The sequence below is a fragment of the Oryctolagus cuniculus genome, chromosome 17, assembly GCF_964237555.1.
Source record: "Oryctolagus cuniculus chromosome 17, mOryCun1.1, whole genome shotgun sequence".
NCBI classification, from domain to species: domain Eukaryota; kingdom Metazoa; phylum Chordata; class Mammalia; order Lagomorpha; family Leporidae; genus Oryctolagus; species Oryctolagus cuniculus.
This window is the reverse complement of record NC_091448.1, coordinates 296795-318986: the sequence shown is the minus strand read 5'-3', so window position 1 is coordinate 318986 and position 22192 is coordinate 296795. Positions and strand designations below refer to the sequence as shown.

At 54.5% G+C, this 22192-nt stretch overlaps 1 protein-coding gene and 1 long non-coding RNA gene across 3 annotated transcripts in view; both read left to right on the top strand.

Moving 5' to 3' along the window:
- TBCD (tubulin folding cofactor D) overlaps positions 1-22192 on the top strand; it is a 180245-nt gene that overhangs the window by 83622 nt on the left and 74431 nt on the right. For both annotated transcript variants that reach the window (XM_051838823.2, XM_002723042.5), the window contains one exon: positions 13210-13366. In XM_051838823.2, coding sequence (XP_051694783.2) covers positions 13210-13366 — 157 coding nt within the window. The remainder of the gene's footprint in view (positions 1-13209; positions 13367-22192) is intronic.
- LOC127488667 (uncharacterized) lies at positions 16543-18983 on the top strand. The gene is made up of 4 exons (XR_011383298.1): positions 16543-16605; positions 16798-16862; positions 17453-17557; positions 18959-18983. It is a non-coding gene; the product is annotated as an uncharacterized lncRNA (long non-coding RNA).

The following is a 22192-nucleotide window of genomic DNA, read 5'->3' as shown; positions in this document are numbered from 1 at the left end:
CAACCGGGACAGAATCCGGCGCCCCGACCGGGACTAGAACCCGGTGTGCCGGCGCCGCTAGGCGGAGGATTAGTCTAGTGAGCCGCGGCGCCGGCCTCTCATGATAGTTTTTAAAGACCTGAAAATCTTTATTGTGGTATGAGTTTATATTTATTTCCATCATTTTTATATTTGTCATATTTAAAAGTTTTTTTATTTGAAAGAAAAGGAGGGAGAGACAGAGATCTCCCATCTGCTGGTTCATTTCCCAAATGCTCACAATGGCTGGGTCTGGACAAGGCCAAAGCCAGGAGCTTGGAAACTCAGTCTGGGTCTCCTGTGTGGGTAGCAGGGATCCAAGTACTTGAATTGTCACTTGCTGACTCCTAGGGTGCACATTAGCAGTAAGCTGGAGTTAGGAGTGGGGCTGGACTTCAACCCTCCAATGTGGGATGCAGGCAACTTTTTTTTTTTTTTTTAAAGATTTATTTTACTTATTTGAAAAGCAGAGTTACACAGAGAGTAGGATCTTCCATCCACTGATTCACTCCCCTAATGGCTGCAGCAGTTGGGGCTAGGCCAGGCCAAAGCCAGGAGCCTGGAACTCCATCTGAGTCTCCCACATGGGTCAGGGGCGCAGGTACTTGGGCCACCTTCTGCTGCCTTCCCAGGTGCATTAGCAAGAACTGGGTTGGAAGTGGAGCAACTGGGTCTAGAACCTGCGCTCATACAGGTTATAGTGTCCCAGGCTTCAGCTTGGCCTTGTGCACCACAGTGCTAGCCCTGGATGCAGGCCTCTTAACCACTGTGCTAGATACCCACCCCTGCTCGTCAGTTGTAGGCAGTGCAGGCTGCACAGTGCTGGCCTGGAGAGCAGAGCCTTTGTGAAGTGCCTTGACCAGGACATGACACTGCCTGGAGGGGGAAGGAGACTGAAGGCTGAGTGACGCAGGGCTTAGCCTTGTTCCCTCATGCTGCACACAGCTCAGCTGAGCCCCGCTGCTTTGGGGCAGCTGTCTCCCCTCCTTTCGGTTGGGATGAATGAGTGTGATAAGGCATCTGGGAAGATCAGTAGGTAGAATGTCTTTCTCGGAGAAAGAGGCTCTCTCAGTCCTGGACAGACTAAGAGCTGAGCCATGAGTAGAAGGTTGTGGTCACTTGAGGGCTGTTCTGTATGCAGACACGATGGGTGCTTTGAAGTGTCGAGCTGTGTCAGCCGGATGCGTTCACAGTCGCCGTGGAGCGCTGGTCGAGTCTAGGGCACCCCAGCTCGGGACCCTCACTGGGGAAGTGGGGCCAGGGTGGAAGTCAGCAGGTGGGATTAATTTAGCTGCCAGCCCACCGGAGCCCGGTGCCTGATGGTTTTGTCTGGTGGGATAGACAGTGGCTGCTACGAGTGAGGTTGGCATCTCTTGAGGGAGGCTATTAAGGTTGTAAATTGAAGAAGTGAAGACTGGCTCTTAATTTCTTTATGTGATTTCCCAGCAGCCCTGGGACTACGTGATGTAGCAACCAGGCCCTGATTACCTATACCCCTGGTCTCCCTGTGTCCGTCAGGTGTCCAGGCGCTGGCTTTGGCCTCAGACAAAACACTTGGCCGTGTTTGCCTTAGGCTGGGTGCCTGCTGTGCCAGGGAGGAATGGAAGAGTTTTTCTTCCAGAGGTTTAGACTCCGCTGTGTGTAAAACTTGGAGATCCGAAAGCATCGGAGACACCAGATGAGCTTATAAACGGACATAGGTGTCTCTATGCTATCTTCCAGTTATAAACAAACCAGTTGATTCTGTTCCAAGTAAATGTTGGGAGGATATTTCCCAGAGGAATGGCTTGGGCAGTTTTAAAAACTTGCAGGTGATGTGTGTTCTTGGAGAAAGAGTAAGAGAGAAACACTTACTAAAGATAATTTAATGTGAAATGTATAGAATGCTGGCCTGGGGACCCATGGGGAACTCTGCTCCTGAGCCTGGCAGTGACCCTGGGCAGACCCAGTGCTTGCCCTGGGCTCAGGCGCTGGCTTCCCTCGAGCAGCACTTGCGAATGCAGCCAGGGCCGATCCTGCCGTGGGAGCTCAGGGACAAGTGGCAGAAGCCACCCAGCACTGAGGTAGATGATGGGGTGGGCACCAGGTGCCCGTGTCAGTCCTGGCTGCTTCTCATGCTGAGGCACTCACGAAATGCCTCATTGAATGCCTGCAGTGTGCTGAGCACATCGGCGACTGGCAGGTAGAGCCCAGTAACCGTCGGGATCAGCCCAGGAGTGTTTCCTCCTGCAAGGCTTTCCTGGCTGTGCTGGGGGTATGAGCAGTCTGCTCCTAGGAGTTACTGGGAGCCTCCCCGTTCCTACTCACTGGGGGCATAGCTGTGTAGTCTCTGGCCTCTTCTTTACCTTTTTAAGAGAGTAGGCAAATTGATCAGCGCAGTGCGCCGGCCGCAGCAGCCTTCGGAGGGTGAACCAACGGCAAAGGAAGACCTTTCTCTCTGTCTCTCTCTCTCATTGTCCACTCTGCCTGTCAAAAAAAAAAAAAAAAAAAAAAAAGTAGGCAAAAGATGAGCAACCTCTTTGGCACTTTTTTTTTAGCTTTACTTGCTCTTTCTGGTCTCTGAGGATGTTTAATGCTTTGATTTCACCAAGAAACAAAAGTGGTGCACTGTGTGTAGAGCCAGTGGGGGCCGTGCTGACCACGAGTGTGAGGTTCCCCTGCCATCAATGCCGACCAGCACTTGTTGCTGCGTCCGCGGGGGTGACATGCAGCTCTCTCCGTTCTCCAGGGCTTGGCCTCTTGCAGCTTCGTGCTCTCATTTCAGTAGCTGTAAAAATCCGAGGTTGGTGACCTGAGTTCTGTCTTTCCTGTTGGCCTCTGCAGCTGTGACATGAGGCCTCTGTGATACTTCCTCGCTGAGGCCCAGTTACCTGTTCTGGGTCTGACCTGATGAAGGCCCTGGTGAGCAGTGCTTTGCAGCCCCAAGATGGAGCTCACTTCAGCCCAGTTGCCCGCCTGCAGGCCCAGCTAAGCACGGCTGGGGTGGGTCTCACTTTAACCCAGGGGTGTGGCTGGAGCCTGGTGAAGACTGTGCCTATGAGTCAGGGAGGGCTCTGTGTCTGAATGTCGCCAACGCCAGGGTCCCTGGCTTGGGGAAAGACGTTCAGGCGTGTCTGTTTTATTTTCTGTCTCTCATAAATTAATGAATAAAAAATTAACAATGCTACTGCTTTATTTAATTTCCATGAAAGGCAGAGAGAGAGTTCCTATCCATTGGTTCACTCACCAAATGCCCACAACAGCTGGGGCTGGGCTGAAGCTGTGAGTTGAGAGCAGGGGTGGCAGGAGCCCAGGTACTCAGCATCACCACTGCCTCCCAGGGTCTGCATGTGCAGGAGACTGGAGTCAGGAACCAGAGCCTGGTGTGGGCCCAGGTGCTCCGCTGTGGGAGGTGGGCACCCTCACTGTCCTCACGGCAACGCTGAAGGTGCCTGCTTGCTCCGTTTTCTTTTTCTTTTTTTTTTCAAAAGATTTGTTTATTTTTATTTGATAGAGTTTGAATCTTCCATCCTCTGGTTTACTCCCAGGATGGCTGCAAGGACTAGGGCTGGGCCAGGCTGAAGCCAGGAGCCGGGAGTTTCTTCTGGGTCTCCCACATGAGTGGCAGGGGCCCAAGCACTTGGCCCATCTTCCTATCTGGATCGACAGTGGAGCAGCCAGGACTTGAACCAGTGCGCATATGGGGTGCCAGCATTGCAGGTGGTGGCTTTAACTGCTATACATGATGCTGACCCCCCCCCCTTTTTTTTTAAGATTATGTATTTGAAAGGCAGAGAGAGAGAGAGATCGTCCATCTGCTGGTTCACTCCCTAAATGCCCACAACAGCTGGGGCTGGGCCAGGCCAAAGCCAGGAGCCTGGAACTCCTTCCTGGTTTCCCTTGTAGGTGACCGGGACCAAGCACTTGAGCCGTCTTCCATTGCCTTCCTAGATGCATTAGCAGGGAGCTGGATTGGAAGTGGAGCAGCTGAGTCTCGAACCGGTGCTCCCATGAGATGTCAGTGTTCGGGTGGTGGCTTAACTTGCTGTGCTATAGACGCTGGCCCCACATTTTTGTTTTTACTTTGTGTGAAATTCTCTTTCTGCTGAGTGCAGGAGATACCATGCCATCCTTGTGCTGCCCGTGACTCTGACTTCTTGCAGTGGCTGTCGTCCTCCCAGACTCGCTGACCAGCTGCTAGGGAGGCTCCTGGTGATACTAAATTGAAAAAGCAACATGCCTTAGAGAGGGACTTGATCACAAAGTCTTTTAAAAAAACAAATGTGCCTTCATAGTGTCCCCCCCCCCCCCCATGTCCTAAAAATGCAAAAAGTGTTGTGGTTTTGTGAGTAAAAGAGATGTGTGAAATGCTTTCTTTCCCAAAGCGTGTGAGACCCAGGCCTGCTGTCCCTAAGCCATGCAGTTGGATATACCCAGTCTGGCAGCAGTGGCGCAGGCCATGTCCGAGTGCCTGGCCTCGTGGTTAATTTATCTACCTGGGACATGAGGAGCCCTGCTGCTGTGCTGGGCGTGGCGCCCTTGCCGTGTGCATCAGCACAGAGAGGGTCAGCTCTCACCCCTCGCTTGGCGGTGGCTTGCTCATTGTGGTGCGACATGTCCGTCAAGGGCCCCAGGGCCAGGCTGAGGGGATGGAGGGAGCCCACCCTGCCCTGCTGTGGAACTGGTGCCAGGCCACGTCCAGACCCAGCCCACAGTCAGGAAGCCTCTGAGGGGTGTGTCATTCTTGTCTGAGCCTTGGAGCAGTGTAGCAAGTGGCCGGGAGAGGACAGGAAGAGCTTTCTCGCGTCGGGGATGTCTTGGAGAGGCTGAACCCAGAATCCGAACACTTCAGTCTTAGTGTGTCACGTGGGTGGAATCCACAGGCACTGCGCTCCTCAGCCGAGGGTCTTGGCCCAACCCCGACCACAGCGGCCACTCCTTGGCAGGTGAGAGCAGCTGTGCCAGTGGCCCTGTGGCGCACGCTGGGGCAGAGGCAGTGGTGGCGAGTTTTGGGGCTCTGCTGGGGGGCAGAGCATGGAAGGGCAGTTTACACTGAGGGAGGCACTGCCCTCACGTGCTGGTGGGGCACTGTTGATGGAGTATTCTAGCACAGGCCTCAAAGTGACAGCTGTAACTATTCTTTTTGAAAAATGACTGCTCTCTGGTACACTTAAGGACACGTGGAATCTATGTTCTGTTTTCAGCATTTGAAGCAAGCCAGGCAGTCAGCTGGCAGCCGGCGTCAAGCCCAAGTCAAGGAGTTTCTTGGACGTTTAGTTTAGAGCTGTTTCTTCCTGTGTCACGTGGACCCCAGATGTTCACACGAGCACTGTAACCGGATGTCGCCCTGCCTGGTGATAGCAGCGGCCCCCACCTGTGCTGCTGACACGCACTTTGAGCTCAGATGCCCTCTTTAAACACCAGTAACCCGTGGGGCTGGAAGGGAGAGGATGAGGTGCAGAATGCACGTGCCCCAGGCCAGGTGCTGCGTCTGCTCCCGCTCCTGCCCTGGAAGCACAGGAGTGGAAGGGTCTGTGGCCAGATGCTTTCTACCTGCCTCTGCTGTGGTGGGTCGGGGGGGGGGGGGCTTGCCTGCCGTCTTCCTCCCCGGGTTGAAGGGGGGATTGTCTCAGGAATGCTGGCTTCTTTGTGGGTTGTCTTCCTTCGTCTGCCTCCTAGTCCATCCAGGGGTGGTTTCTGAGCGCTGTGAATGTGTCGGCCCGCCCCACCCTGTGTTCCTTCCTCTGCTCTCAGGTGTCTGAGGCCATCTGCGGTCCCAGGGAGCAGGGAGGCACCTCAGCTACAAGGGGCCTGGCCAGCCTTGGGTCCCAGGCTCAGCCAGCGTCATGGAGAGTGTAAAGCCCTGTTTAAAAATGTTTTGTTGACTTTTAAAAAATGGTCATGAACATTGTGTGCACACTCATTATGGGAAATTTGGGAGAGTGACATAAAGACACTAAAGATAACCCGACGTCCCAAAAGCCAGCCCTGTTTTGGGGTGTTGGGTCATGAGCCGGGACGAGCGCTGGCTGTGCTGTCCGAGTCCTGGGCTGACGAGGGGCTGTCAGTCCGCCCTGGTTTCCTCCTGTCCCTGCCTCTCCAAATCCAGGGTCACAGAGGGCCTGGCACAGAGTGCTGAGGGCCCACCAGCATGTCAGCATGTGTGTCAGGGTTTGATTTTGGCTTTCTTCCCAAGTTGTATATATTCATACACCGTCCAGTTCCCTGTGGAGCTGATTTTGGATGGCGGTGGGAACCACAGCTAGTGACTCCGTGTGGTCTAATCACCACCCGTCGGCAGCCACTGGGGTCGCTCTTTGTGCTGTTAGAATCATGATCACAGCGGTGCACTTGGGGAGAGCCCTAGGAGCCAGAGGTGTCCATCACCGGGGTCGGCCAGCGGCACACTGAGCACCTGACTGCCCGGCTCCTGTCCTTTCACTTTGTCTCCTGCTCCCCCTGACCACTGCGAGTGGCCTTGCACACAGCCCAGTGCCTGCACCCGTCCCTGTGGCGCTCCTTGTTGACAGTGAGAGTGGGGGTTGGTGTACGGGCATGGTCCTGGCCTGTGACGGCATAGTTAGGTTCTGCTGAGATGGTTGTCAGAAGGGACGTCTCAGGGTTTCACGCATCCTCATTTTGACACTTGTATCTTTCCAGCTTTCTTTGTCTTGTGTCTCCCCCTTTTTTAGGTTGGGGTGCTCATATTTTTGATGGTCTGAGCCCTTTCTATATACTTTAAATATACAGCCTTTTTAAAAAAAAATTATTTATTTATTTGAAAGTCAGAATTACACCGAGAAGGAGAGCAAAGAGAGAGAGAGAGAGGTCTTCCATCCACTGGTTTACTCCCCAGATGGCCGCAACGGCCGGAGCTGCACTGATCCGAAGCTGGGAGCCTCCTCTGGGTCTCCTGTTCAGGTACAGGAGCCCAAGGACTTGGGCCGTCCTCTACTGCTTTCCCAGGCCATAGCAGACAGCTAGATCGGAAGAGGAGCAATCGGGACTTGAGCCAGCACCCATATGGGATGCTGGCACTGCAGGGTTTCTGTTGGCAGGTTGTATTCATTCCACAGCTGTGTACTTGGGATGGTATACCTAAATATTCCCCACTGAAGGGCATTCGAGTAGTGTCTGCCTTTGAGCTGCTCAGAACTTCGGTGAAAAAAGTTCTTGGCCTCTCTGGGGTAAATGCCTCAGAGTCCAGCTGCTGGGCTGTGTCGTTAATTCCCTGTGTGGGGTTGAGAGAAATACTGAGTGTTTTCAGAGAAATTGAGTGAAAGATTCTCTGAGAACCTTACCTGCTTGCTTGAGGAGTAATTCTGTAGGTGCTTTGGATGGTCCAGCAGCACACTTGTGACAGGCAGTGTCCTGGAGAGCTTGGCGGTAGCCCTGGGTGTCGCCTGTCCTGCGGCTGTAACCTGGGTGTCCAACTGTTGGATTTGTGACACATTTGCTTGTCATCGTTCTTGGAGACTCTTGAACCATTCAGAGTGCAAGCCCAGCTCCAGCTGGCTGGCTCAGGGTGCAGAGCTGGGCACGTGGGATGGCAGGGGCTGCCTTTGATACCAGGGAGACAGGGCCTGCTCACATGGGTGTGTCGGTGCTGCAGCCAGCACTGTGACTGTAGGACCCTCCCCCACGTGAGACTTGATGCGGCTCCACCTGAAGTGGTAGCTGCCAGGGCCGGCACTGTGGCATAGTGGGTAAAGCCGCCGCCTGCAGTGCTGGCATCCCATATGGATGGTGGTTCAAGTCCCAGCTGCTCCGCTTCCAATCCAGCTCTCTGCTATGGCCTGGGAAAGCAGTAGAGGATGGCCCAAGTTCTTGGGCTCCTGCACTCACGTGGGAGACCTGGAGGAAGCTCCTGGCTGCTGCTTGGGATCAACATGGCTCCAGCCGTTGTGGCCATCTAGGGAGTGAACCAGTGGATGGAAGCTTGCTCGTTCTCTCTCTGCCTCTCCTCTCCCTCTGTAACTCTGCCTTTCAAATAAAAATAAATAAATCTTAAAAAAAAAAAACAAAAAGTGAAGTGGTAGCTTCCTTCTCTCCTGTGATGGACTCTGTGCCTCACCTGTGTTGGGAGTGTGGGATCCTTAGGATGCTTAGTGAGGTGGAGAGAGTGCGTCTCTGCTCCTTGACAGATGGGCCTGGGCTCTTAGGCATTGCCGAGTGGGTGGTGGGTGGGGTCTGGTTTACAGGGGGACAGGTGGGAGGATTTGACTTTCCCCTGGAAAGAGTGGGCTGAGAGCCTCGTGGGTGACTGAGCACATGTGGCTGGGGGTGGTGCTTGAGGCCCTGGAGGAGAGACCAGGGCAGGCATGTGCAGGTGCCCCCCAGGGAGTGGTAAGGTCACGCCATTGGGTGGGCAATGGGTGGGGCAGGCTGAACAGATGGGTCTGTTCCTCCCTCCTGTGGTTATGGCAGCGGCCACCCTGCTGCCCACAGGCCACCTCAGGGCCTTTAGGACAGTCTCAAACGTCCTGTGGGAACTGAAACCCAGTGTCTGTGGAACCTGATATGCCGTCCGTCATTTCCTCCTGCCCCCAGCACTGGCATTTTCGTTGAGCAAGTTGGACTGCATTTTTGAGGAAGGCATGATGGCTGTTTGTACTGGGTGGCAGAAGTGGGAATTCTGTAGAGGGAGCGTCACACCTGCTCTGGGGAACTGTGCTTTCCTGAGCTCCGGCTCTGCAAGGTGACTGCTGAGTCTGTGTGGCTCCGTGTCTAGCTCCATCACAGAGAAGGCACTCAGTGCTCTCCATGGGCTCAGGAACAGCTCAGGGATGGGAGGGGACACAGGGCCAGTGCCTCCTGGGAGGTGGGAGGGGAGACAGGGCCCAGTGCATCCTGGGAGTCAGGGGAGAGGACACAGGGCCAGGTGCAGCCTGGGAGACAGGGCCGCTTGGAACCATGGTCTGGCATCCCCTGCTGAGGCCGACTTCTCTCGTCTGTGGAGGAGCTGGCGTTTCCATGCTGCCCTCCCGTCCTGAGTGTTTCTCTGGCTCTGCCCTTGGTGTGCTCCCTGACCCTGCCCATGTTCACCACCGGTTTAAAATAGGAAGGCCAAACAGGGCGTGGTGGTTTGCAGCAGATATGCCTGTAGGAGTCCACGTAACCCTGCTCATGCCTAAATGGATGAGCTTGCTTTTAAAATTTGTAAACTTACTGGCTGTCATCAATGCAACTGTGATTTCTTAATGGGCAGTTTATTTCTGCGATTTCAACGAGCAGCTGAACCCCTCTGACCGCGGGAGTTGTGCAGTCTGCAAAGCCTGCAGTGGGACAGGGCCCTCTGAGGGTTAAGTTGCTTCTCTACCTGGAGGCTGCTTTTTCCTTAGGCAGTTGGCCTTAAACAAATGACATGCTGTCAAAGAGAAGGGTATTTAAATTACATGGCTGGACTCCGGGTTGCCAAAAGGAAGCCCTCTGGGGTAGGTTATATATTTGACATGCATTTGCAGTGTGTAATTGGAACCATGAGAAAGGTTTTTGTTTGAATCTATTGAACGGTTTCCTTATTTTAAAAACCTGTTGAATCTGGAATGAGTTGTTAGTGGATGAAGTCTTCTTTCTGATAATGGTTCATGTAAAAGTTTAGGGCAAAGAGGTGTTTCTGCTGCAGTACTGCCTAGATATGCCCCCACCCCACCCCCACCTGCTACCCTGAAGCTCTGTGGTTGGCCAGGGGCCTGAGCACTGGGCTAGTGTGTTCCTTGTCCACTGGGTCGCTGGGTGTCAGAGCTGAGAGCCTGGGGCTTCTGTACACAGCAAGGGCCCTGCTGGGGCGGAGCAGCCCAGCCCGACCCATCCCTTCACCCTCAGGGTGCCACCCTTGCTGCCTGGGGCTGAGTCAGAGCCAGGCTGGTCGTCCACTTTCCTTGTTAAAGAAAAACTGTCTCACTCTCTCGTTTACCTTTCTGTGGGGCAGCATCCCTGCCCTCTCACTGCTGGCCTCTGTCGGGAGCTGCTTCATTTCCTGAGTGTCAGCCCCTGGCGTTTGCTGAGGCGCTGCGGGTGCCGGAGAGGTCTCGGCTCACAGGACACAGCTGCCTGTGCTGTGGACTCGGGTGGAACGGGACCGAGTGGGCCCTTCTGGGCAGTTGGCAGGCAGTGCTGGCAGTGGCTGCAATGCAGGCAGAGTCTAGGCTCTGCCTCTCTGATGTAGCCTTCTGGAAGGACATAGGAAGGTGTAGCCTAGCAGCTTCATGATGTCGGAGGGTTGGCAGCTGCCCCACGACATGGTCAGCTGTGACCGTCAAGGTGGGTGGGCCCCCACAGAGGTAGCCTCTCGTGAACTGGCCTTTCCCCTATCAGACTGTGAGGAAGGTCGAAGTAAGCTAAAGCAGACACCCATGAGTGGATGCAAATCAGTCACTCGTGTCTTTTCCTCATGACCAGTATATCTCACCAGCCAGTTAGAAAACCCCGGGCAGCCTCTGGGCTGTGGCAGGGTGGTTCCCTGGTGCCCTGCGGCCTGGGGAGGCTGCTGTCCCCATGTGTTGGCTTCTCCTGGGTGGCACTAGGCAGACCGCAGCTGTCGAGTCCAGTGCAAGGAAGTCGAGTTGAGAGTACCGAGTGCTGTCACTCAAGGTTGTCGGCCTGGAAATTGGTTTTGTCCACTGGATGGATAAATTGGGACTCAGCAGTCAGCGTGCAGCTTCCCTGAGGCCATAGAATTGCCGGCCGGTCTTCCCCAGAGCTGTCTGGGCGGCCGCTGCGCGGCGTGCAGATGCTGCATTTGCAGGACACTGCCCTCCCGGGGGTGCCACAGCCTATTAGTTGTGACAGCTTTTGGCACGTGAGTGACTCCCTGTCAGCACAGAAAGTGTGTGTGGACAGAGCTAGCAGATGGGAGTAATTCCAGATGAGCTAGAATTTTTCCTGGTAAAACAGCTGAGGACTTTTAAACGTTACAAGGGTTGCTTCAAGTTGAGGTAATCGCTTTAAAATCACCTATTAGATTCAGTTGCTCTGTCTACGGCAGCTGTGGTAGTGCCTGCCTGTTTGGTTTACACCTGCTCCAGGAGCCTTTCCGAGAGCTTCATTTTTCAGATATTTGGTGTGTGGGTTGCTGATTGATGGAGGCCTCCTGCTGGGGCCGTCTGCTGGGGCTGCTGCTCCTACCCACAGGTGGGCGGTGGAAGACTCTGGACAGGCTTAGAGGTGGGAGTGTTCTGTGCAGGGTGTGTTCAAGGGGACACCGGAGCTGGAGGCTGTGGACTCCAGGGTGCCCTTGGCAGTGGTCTGCACTGCCCAGAGCGAGCTGTGGGGCAGTGTGGTGAGAGCAGGAGGTCTCACGCAGGGCTAGGCGGGCTTTGGGATAGGCACTGTCGTCTGACTGCATGTGGAGTGGAAGGAGGAGCTGGCCCTGGGGTGGCGCCGAGCCTTGAACTGTGCCTGAGAGGGTGATATAGCCACACTGGCCAGAGCAGCGCCCAGGGAGACGGGCTCTGCTGCCGTGGTGTGGGACTTGGGGGACCTGGTGTGGGATGCTGCTGTGGCTTGAGGAAATGAGACTTGTGGGGGTGCCCTGCCTGGGGTCCTCAGCAGAGTGAGGAGCGGGGGCCAGGACCAGGTGGGCGGCCTCAGCCCTCGGTGGCCCAGCAGCCAACCTTGGAGAAGACCTGTGTCTGGGGCTACACTCCTGGGTGATATGGGTAGAGCTGACATCACGGTATCTTTGAGCTTTTGGTTTTGAAATAAGTTCATTTTGGCTGGTGCCTCGGCTCAATAGCCTAATTCTCGGCCTGCGGCGCCGGCACCCCAGGTTCTAGCCCCGGTCGGGGCGCCGGATTCTGTCCCAGTCGCTCCTCTTCCAGGCCAGCTCTCTGCTGTGGCCCGGGAGTGCAGTGGAGGATGGCCCAAGTCCTTGGGCCCTGCACCCGCATGGGAGACCAGGAGAAGCACCTGGCTTCTGGCTTCGGATCAGCGTGGTGCACCGGCTGCAGCGCGCCAGCTGCAGCAGCCATTGGGGGGTGAACCAACGGAAAAGGAAGACCTTTCTCTCTGTCTCTCCCTTTCACTGTCCACTTTGCCTGTCAAAAAAAAAAAAAAAAAGTTCATTTTATGTAGTTTTAAGTCAATTTATAAATATTTTACAGTCTTATTACAAAGAATCACCATATATATAAAATAAACTGTAGAATCTTGCCCATTTTTTGGTTGCTATTTATATGGAATAAAAAAAAGTCCCTGGAAGCAAAAGGCACAGGGAAATTTGTATGTCACACACACAGTCCTACCACTGCTTCTGGAGGATTTTGTTTCCAGACTGTTTTCGGTGTGTTTTCTGGGAGGCAGTTGATTGGTGGCAGTTTGCCATCATGTGTGGACAGCGTCCCCGCACCAGGGCTGTCTTTGCTCAGACTCCTTGCAAGCGCTGTGTGGCTGGCAGGTGGAGCACACAGGCGCTGTGCAGCCTAGGGCTTCCCGGCCTCTCTCTGGATCACATCCTTCCACCACTGGCTCCCTAGAGCCACTCGCTAATTTCTTTGTTCAGGGTTGGTCTCTCAGCCGGTGGTCTTCGTAGACCGTCACACCAGTGCGCGTCTGTTGTGAGTGCCTGTCCCAGTGAGGGCAGTGACCGCGTTCCAGGTTCACTGTGGAAACTTCATGGTAGGGACGTGTGGCGTGGACACTGCAGGAATGCAAGGGCACTTCCCTCATGGCCTCCCCTGGCGCCTGTGGCCACCTCTGCCGCCCTTTCCACTGTCCACCCTGCAGTGACGCTGTTAAAAGTAGGCCCGGGCTGCTTGATGCTGGGCAGCCAGCTCACCAGGGACAGGAGTTGTGGAGGGAGACAGGATTGTGACGAGGCCAGCAGTCTTGGGGGGAAAAGCGATGCCTTCAGTCTCAAAAGTGCTTTTTCCAGTTTTCAAGTTAGCAGGAGGGCTTTTGAAGGAGCACAAAGCAGAGGTAAATGGGGAGCCAGGAGCGAGGGAACGAAGGACCGGGCTGGCTGCGTGTTGGCTGTGGCAGGCGTCGCACGGCGGGCTGGCGCTGCAGTGGTTTCATTCTGCATCTCTGTCTCTCGGTCTCTCTGACTTTCAAATAAAATGAAAACCTTTTCCACCTTGATCGTTGTTGGCCGCGGCTCGTAAGGGCTGCTGTGATCCCACTTACGGCACAGCCCACTGTCTGTGGTGCCCCTTGGTGGCCCGGTAGTGTTGCCTCCCGGACAGCCCCTCACAGTCTTTGTCTTCTGCTCAGTTGTCGACGTGATCCTGAAGGCGCTGACCTATGATGAGAAGCGGGGTGCCTGCAGCGTGGGTGCCAACGTCAGGGACGCTGCCTGCTACGTGTGCTGGGCCTTCGCCCGTGCCTACGAGCCCCAGGAACTGAAGCCCTTTGTGAGCGCCATTTCCAGGTGAGCCTGTCCCCTCCGTGGTCTCCGGGGAGTGCACACTGCTGGGTGCTTGGCGTGGTTCTAGGACGTGCTTGGGAGCAGAGCCCTTGTGGCCTTGGCTGCTGCTGGGAGCAGGTTCTCAGGAAAGCAACGGGGCAGAGTGGGAGAAACACAGGAACCAGTGAGTCGATTGGACGTGTGTGCTCCCCCGCCTCTGGACCCCGCCACTCAGCTGTTCTGGTCTCCCTCTCCTGGCCGGGATTCAGGGTTCCTGTCCTGCTGAGCCTGTGAGGTGGTGACTATCAGAGCGGCTGTGTTTTGCTTGTGGAAAATGCACAGCACTTGTGTTCCCAGTACAGTGAATGCTAAGTTAATTCTCAGTTTTCTACACTGATTTAATACTCTGTGCTTGGACCCAAGTGTTCCTTTACATTTCAAGTCAGCTGCTCCATTTCTTTCTTTTTCTTAAGGAGCCAGAGGAGGGAGACTGAGGGAGGTGACTCAGCATTCCTGTTGGCTAAGGCTGTATGAGCCCACAGCTGATTCATCACCCATTTCAAGCAGCCCTTTACCCGACAACTTTTACTAGGAAAGTGAACTAGGAAATAGATTTTGCAATTAGGCTCGAGTCCTAGCAGCCACCTCCCACATCTCCGTAGAGGCCACCCCAAGTTCTTTACTGGATGCCTAAAGAGACCGTGAAACCACCTCGTGTGAAAACCAGACTCCTGGTTCTGGACACGCAGGCCTCCATGGGCCCAGGCCCCGTCTGGCTGCAGGCGCATCTGGTGGCAGGCTTGGCTCAGCCGTGGGCTGTGAGCACAGCTTGCCTGGTGGCTGAGGCTCAATGTTTTGTGACGGGCACTTTATTCTGTCCTCGCCAGTGTTTCGTCTCAGCAAATACTCACCAGGGGCAGGAGAGGGATCTGAGGCCTGTTTCCTTTCCTGGAAGTGCAGCACTTGGGGCCTGTATCTTGTGATCTAGATTCCTGCACCAGAGCAAAGTCTACAGACGAGTGTGAGGATCCTGCTCCTGTTCAGGGAGATAAGGTGTCAGGAAGTCATAAACAAGTCTGTCTGCTCCTATCTCGTCCACCCTGTAGGGAACAGCACAGCCAGAGGGCACTGGTGCTGGCTGATGGTTGTAGAGAATGGTTCACCAAGGCCTCGGCAGCCTGGAGCAGGTGTGAGCTGCTCTGTGCTGCACAGGGGCTTGGCTGCAGGTGGTCTTCAGTGGGTGGTGCAGGGGAGGGAAGAAGAAATGACTGTGGGGCTTCGAGGCCCTGCTGAGCCCCCCCCCCCCCCCAAGCCTAGGCAGGCGCCCACCTGCCACTCCGGTGCTCAGCAGGCACCAGCCCTTGGGGAGATTCTTCCTCTGCTTTCTCATCCGCTTTTCAACTTTCTAGAGGTCATTCTGTAACTTTGAAGCAAAGCAAGAAAATGTTCCTTTTTTTTTTTTTTTAATTTATTTATTTGAAAGTCACAGAGAGAGTAAGAGAGGCAGACAGAGAGAGAGAGAGAGGTCTTCCATCCACTGGTTCACTCCCCAGTTGGCTGCAACAGCTGGAGCTGGGCCGATCTGAAGCCAAGAGCCAGGAGCTTTCTCCAGGTCTCCCATGCAGGTGCAGGGGCCCAAGCCTTTGGGCCATCTTCCACTGCTTTCCCGGGCCATAGCAGAGAGCTGGATTGGAAGTAGAACAGCCAGGACTTAAACCAGCTCCCATATGGGATGCCTGCACTGCAGGTGGTGGCTTTACCTGCTACGCCACAGCGCCGGTCCCCAGTTTTTCTTGATGTTTACAGCAACTGTCACAGAACAACAAATTCCTTAGATTGATGATGCCTCCGCAGTAGCGCTGTGAGGTGGGTGGATGTTGTGAGCACCTTGTTTCCCTGAGGATGAAGTGGGAACAACGCACTGAGGGAACCTGCCCTAGTCTTGTGGCCAACAGGTGCCAAGCTGATCTTGGTGGTGGGCACCCAGGTCCCAACAACCCCTGGCTCATCTGAATGTGCCTCCCAAGTCGGGGGTTCCTTTTCGATGTGGGAAATTCTGGAGTTGTGTCTCTTTCCCCCGGGACTCTCTGGTCCGGCAACACAGGAGGAGCAGGGCCTGGGGCTAAGGAGATGGCATGGGCAAGGCAGAGGCTCAGCAGAGGCTCAGCAGGGAGTGTGCACAGCTCTCCCCAGACCCGGTGTCCCAGCTTGTCTCTGTGAGGGCTGCCGATCCACGCAAGGTGCGTGAGCAAAGCATCCGGCTTGAGTGCTGAGTGTGCAGAGAAGAGTGCAGGGGTGACTCCAGAGGTGAAGGCCTTGACCTGGACAGAGCCAGAGAGAAAAGTGTCACCCGTGGTGCCGGGCACACAGATGACTTCTGCTGTCCGTAGCTGTGGAGCTTGCTGTCACCGTGGCGATGATTCTGTGAAGTCAGAGGTCGGTGTGTGGAAACGCTGACTGCCGGGGAACCTGAGCACGACTGGGCACGGGTATCTGCTGACTGGTCTGCTTGGCGGTCCCAGGCCTGGGGTCTGAGGCCTGCTGGCTGCAGGCCCCTTCTTCCCGTGTGCGTCATGGCACTGAGTGGAGTGGAGTACCTGGGTGCTGAGGGAACACTGGCCCCTGTTACTGCTTTGTTTCTTGGAAGAGGAGAGGCAGATCTGGAGTCCATGGCTAGTCCCTCGTGGTTGGCCAGGGCAGAGTTCTGGCTGGGCCACGGTGTGCCCAGATGCCACTGCTGCACAGGGAGGAGCCACGCCTGTGCTGGGGGAGTCCCGTGGAGGGTTGGGGGTCCTTTGGGGACCCTGTGGGAGGAGTGGCCTGGAATGGGAGGGGCTATGGACATGACCTTCACTGGAGCTGTGAGCTGGGCCTGTGTGACCAGCAGGACAGCATGGCTGCTCAGCCTTCAGGGGCAGCTTCGGCCGGAGTCTGTGGAGGTTCCTGTGGTTCCCAGGCGCCTTTGATCTCTGTGCAGGTTCAGTTTCTTGGACTTCCTGGGTGTGTCCGGTGCTGCTAGCCAGCTACCTCTGGGCCTCGCCACGACCCTGAAGCTGCCATGGGGTGGGGTTGGGGGCTGTTTGTGCTACTTCACCCAGAGTTAAGCCATGTTCACAGGCCCCTTTCCCCGCACCCACCTTGCACTGGAGCACAGGTGCCCTTTGGTGCCCCGCCCGCCTGCACTTTCGGGCCAGTCTGACAGGTTCTGGGGGAACCCGTGTTCCAGCCTCTCCCGGCCCCTCCAGACTCCAGGCATCCGGCAGGTGAGTCAGGGAGCAGCAGGTAAGCTGGGTGCACCTCCCTGCCCAGGAGCCCGAGCCCGAGTATCGGCTGGGTGTGTCCTCCTGGATGTGCCTCCCTGCGTTTGTTGGAAGTGACCACATTGTAATTATCAGCCTTTCAGCCCAGTAATTCTGGCCATGATAAAATCTTGATATCTTTAACTGCTTTCACAGACTCTCTGTGAATCCTGCAGAAGTGGACGGTTGAGGTCGGACGTGATTCTCTCGGTGGGGTGGAGGTGAGAGTGCCAGGCGCCCTTGTTTCTGAGGGAGTCCGTTCTGGGGCTGTGGCTCGCGTTTCCTAACTGTTGCCTGGCCTTTTGTTTAGGAAACGGAGACTGATTGTACTGTCTCACTGTCCCTCTGTCTTACAAGTGTCAAAGAGGAACTGTTGGCAAATTTTCTCAAGTTTGGAGGTAGCACTGGCTGCTGTCTGAAGGCCCGTGTTTCCTCGGCATTGTGCTCAGGTGGCTCAGGAGATGGAGGATGCTGTGTGGGACGTGGGGGGGGTCCTGAAGAGCCCAGCACACTGAGAAGTGGCGGAGCTTGAGGTTCACATGGGGCACGGCAGCGCCCTGGTCATCAGGGCTCGTTTGCAGGAAGCAAGAGAAGACGCACTGCACTGCCGCCAGTGTGCCTCGGCTGTCACCTGGCGATTTCCTCACCTGAAACTCTTTTGTAAGCCGGCTCCTGTTGACATCAGCCGAGGCTGCCTGCAGGGCCCCCTCCCGTGCCAGGGGCAGCATCTGACTCTCAGCCTCAAACCATGAGCGAAGCTGGCAGCGTGGGCCGCGGCCTGCGCCGGGCTCAGCAGTATCTCTTCCTCCAGGGCAAGGCTGGCCTGAAAAACCAGGAAGCAGCCGACCTCGCTCACAGCCGCCGCGAGGACAGCTTGCAGCGGGAGGGAGCTGTTGTGTTGTCCACGAGAAGTCAGGTGGGCACCACCGACCAGTGGCCCAGCCCTGGGAGGCCTGGCCAGCCTCTGCCTCCATGTCTTAGGTGTGGTTTATGTGAGCGTTGGTCCTCATGGCTTAAAAAATGTTACCATAGGCAGAACTTACATTTCACTTGAAGAAAGGTGTGGTTTGCAATTTTCAGAAAACTTGGACAATAAGTTACTGGTTTGATATTTAGAAAAATTTTGACTTCAACATGGTAGGATTATAGTTATTTAAGGTAAAAACTGTGCATAGTGCTTTTTGTTGGTATCAAATGTCATACAAATATGAAAACTTGGGTTGGGGTGAGCTCTGCGCCTTGGTATCCCTGCCAGAAGTGGGTCCCTGGGGCTCAGAGCAGGTTGAGGCCTGCAGCTTCCTCTCCACTTGAAGGAGAAGAAAAGCCCTTTCTGCCTGACACCCCTTCTGTGTTGGGAAACCCTAGTGAAGTATCACATAAAGGTCTCAGCGAAAGCAGACAGGTGAGGACACCCACGGCACGCTCCCGCTCAGACAGGCCAGCGTGCGCTGCTGAGACGCGAGCCGAGAGCCGTGACTCACAGCGGCGTCATCCTGGAAGGGGCCCTGGGAGAGGAGCTCCGAGGGAGCTTTCGTATTTATACTTAACCGACTTCACTAGCCCTGTCGTGCATGAAACCTGCTAGTATTTCTAGATGAGCCAGTTTCGTTCTCAGAGAGTGAAGTCAGAGGTACTTTTAGAAACCCGCTGCTCTCACAGGCAGTGCACGGTTGGTTTGGCGAGGTAACTCACGGGAGGCCGTGCTTCTCCAACACCTGCTAGCTCTGCCCCACCATGCGTGAGCAGTGTGGTGAGAGGTGGCAGCCGGCGGCCTGCTCTAGGTGCTGCAGCCTGCACAGGACGCTGCTCTGTGGTGTCTGCATCACCCGCTCGGTCTGTGTGGAGCCACTGGTCACATGGGTAGTGTGCATCCTAACAGGCCGATGGGAACAGCCCCACGTCTGTCCACGTGGAGGTCAATGACTGATGACCCTTCTTGGAAATGGGGCTCAGTCTGGGATCAGCCCACGGCCTTTTTCAGAGCTGTTGTTCTGTGGCCAGTGAACAGAAGAGCTGAAGTGAGTGGGCCAGTCCTGGCTCCAAGCACGGGGAGAGGCCTGAAGGCAGTACCTTGTCACCCTCCCACTGCCAGAGAAGCTGCCTGGCCCCCAGCACTGTGGTTCTGGGGAGGGGTTGGGAGGAGGGAAAACACCCATAGATAGCAGCCCTGGAAGCCTGCTCGGACTCTTACGGGGCTTGGCCCCCCCTGCATCAGGGCCCAGGCAAAGCTGCTTGGGATGGTTCCTGTTGGCAGCTAACCCTACCTGTGCAGAGCCAGTCCTTGGCGAAGGATCGGATTTCCTGTCATTCACTCTAGGCCCACTGGACAGCAAATGACCAGGCAGACCCACGTTGTGTGAAGGCAGCAAGACTGAACATTATTTTCCTTAGTGGCTGTGTCAGAATAAGATAAGTCATGGAAGCTTGGTTGAGACTGAACCCTTGGTTGGCTTTGCCCCAGGAATGAGTGTCCTCAGCGGGTGGAGGTGGTGTAGGATGTCCACAGGGTGTCCTGGGAGCAGAGTGGGGGCCAGGTGTCCACAGGGCACAGGGCAGGAGACAGAGGGCATCCTTTTCTGACTGCTTCAGAGTGTTCATGTCATGCACGGAGATGATTTTTAGTTTCTTTTCTGTATTTGCTCCATTCTTTGCTCGTTAGTTGATGTTTCATCATTTATTTACTTTTAATGATTTATTCATGTGTAAGGCAGAGTGATGAGAGAGAGAGATCGATCATGTGTCTGCTGGTTCACTCCCCAGATGGCTGCAACAGTGAAGTCTGGGCCAGGCTGAAACCAGGAGCCAGAGGCTTCATCTGGTCTCCCATGTGGGCTGCTGAAGCCCCACGTTTGGGACTGATGTTAGAGGAAAGTAGAGGTTCCTGGCCCAGGTCTTTCCCTAGAACACACGGCTTTCATTAGTATGTAATGCAATACCTAAATTTCCATTAATTCTGACAATGTATTTAAAATAAAATTATCAAGAGATTGTTTTCTTTTAAAAATTTTTGTTTGCGAGGTAGAGAGACAGAGATCTCCCATCAACAGGAAACTGGCATTGGTAAAGATCCCGGACTCAAATCCCGGACTGAGGTGTGGGCAACCAACTGCCCTGCACCAAATGCCCACCCGCAAGTATTAAGAACAGTAGTTAGGGTCAGTGCTGTGGCGTAGTGGGTAAAGCCACTGCCCGTGACACCAGCATCCACTGATTGCTCCATGTTTGATCCAGCTTTCTGCTAATGTGACTGGGAAAGCAGCGGAGGATGGCCCAAATCCCTGGGCCCCTGCACCCATGTGGGAGAACCAGAAGAAGCTCCTCGCTCCTGGCTTTGGCCTGGCCCAGCACTGCCTGTTGGAATCATTTGGGGAGTGAACCAACAGATGGAAGATCTCTCTTTCTGTCTCTCCCTCTCTGTAATTCTGACTTTCAAATAAATAAATAAATCTTTAAAAAAACAACAGTAGTTGTATAACTTCTAGTTATTAAATACATGTCTTCATCAGTTTTGTAATTTCCAAGATTTCGTTAACAAAAGCCATTATGATGCATCGGGACAGTCAGTCTTGAAATGTACCCGCTGTGGTAAGGTGAATGACCTTTAGCTTTTGTTTATTTTTTTTCTCATTCTGGTTACAGTTTGTTGTATAATAATGAGTTGAGAGAGAAGGGAATAATTTTCTGTTAATTGAGTTATCTAAATTACTTTGAGTTTCACTTGGCATAAGAAGTTAACATAAAGTGTCGTAGATATTAGCACTGTCTTTTCTTTTTTTAAGATTTATTTATTTGTTTGAGAAAGAAAGATCTTCCAAAACCAGGTGCTTCCCACATAGATGGCAGGGGGCCTAAACACTTGGGCCATCTTCTGCTGCTTTTCTCAGACTGTTACTAGGGAGCTGGATCGGAAGTGGAGCAGCTGGGACATGAACTGGCATCTGTATGGGATACCAGCATTGCAGGTGGTGGCTTTACCCGCTGCGCCTCAATGTCAGCCATACTAGCACTTTCTTTTTTTCTTTAAGATTTATGTATTTGTTTGAAAGTCAGAGATCTAGAGCAAGAGAGAGAGAGAGAGAGAGAGAGTGAGTGAGTGAGTGAGTCTATCTGCTTTTTTCACTCAACTGGCTGCAGCGGCCCAGGACTGGACCAGGCCAAAGGCAAGAGCCAGGCGTTTCCTCCGGGACTCCCACATGGGTGCCGGGGCCCAGGAACTTCAGCCGTCATCTGCTGCTTTTCTAGGTACATCAGCAGGGAGCTGGATTGGAAGTAGAGCTTCCAGGACTCAAACCCGTGCCTATATGGGATGCCGGCATTGCAGACGGTGGCTTAACTCACCACACCACAGCACTGGCTCCTCTACACTGTATCTTTTAAGATCATCAGATAATTAGTTTCTTTTCAAAATCCTTTTAGTTTTGAACAAGGTTAAGGTGTAAAGAATTGTAAAAACAGCACAGCTTTCCTAATCCCTTCCTTGGTGCCTCAGTGACCACCGTAGGTGTCCAGGCCAAGGGGCTACCTACCCCTGATACAAGTGTGCCAGCTCCCCAGTGCTGCCTGCTGTCCTGTCCAGTTCTGTTCCAGGATCTAGGGGACCACAAATCTCGGTTTCCGCTCCTCTGACAGCGCCTCTGTCCTTATGTCATGATCCAGGGCAGTTTCACTGAGCACGTGTCCCCTTGTGCTTACGGTGGTTTTCCGGCTGTGCATCCATTGTGTTGTCTCATCGCAGAAAGTTTTCGTCACCCCTGGGATGCTCCCTAGTCTGTGGATCTTGACCACAGTGTGTGGGAAGAGTGCTGGTCAGATTCCCTCCCTTGGGGTGTGGCGTTTCCTCTGGTGTGGACTGTGTGGCTGTGCGTCCAGGGTGACAGCATCGCAGCGCTGTAGAGTGCTCAGCCTCCCCCGACTGCCTGGTTGGGGTCTGCCCATGTCTCCACGTGAAGTACAGTTTTCCCTTTGTAAGTAATGAGAGTTCAAGATTGTGTAGGTCCCCCGTTGCCTCTCGTCTGCGCATCACAGGGCTGTGCCTGTGGCAGCCACAGGGGTCTCTTGTCCCTCCTTCCTCTCCCCTTCACTGACTGCAACTCTTTGTCAAGGAAACCTGCTCGCTGGTGGAGTGTGGACGCCCCCTGCATCCTTGGGCTGTCTGTAGAAGCTGTGCTGTATTTTGTCTCGGGTTGTTCCAGCTTTAGCTGCCTTAGGGTGGACTCCATGTGCTGTCACCACGACCTGTTCTTTGTCCTTTTGTGTGTTTGGAGTACTGGAAGTCACAGTCGTGGCTGTGAGTGTGACTGTGGCTGGCTTCCGGTGTCTCTTCAGCATCCCTAGGTGAAGCCTGATGCCGTTGTCTGGGCAGGTGCTGGTGCAGGATGCATTGTGTCCAGTGCAGAAAGGACGTCCACTGAACAACGCCCCCACTGCTCAGCGTGGTCCCAAAGCCTGGTGTCTTTCTCCCACGCTGGTTTGCTGCCACTTTTCCTCTAGGCCACTGCTCTCTCTGCCTTTCCTGGGATCCATCCCCCTTCTCTGCCTTCCCCAAGCAGAG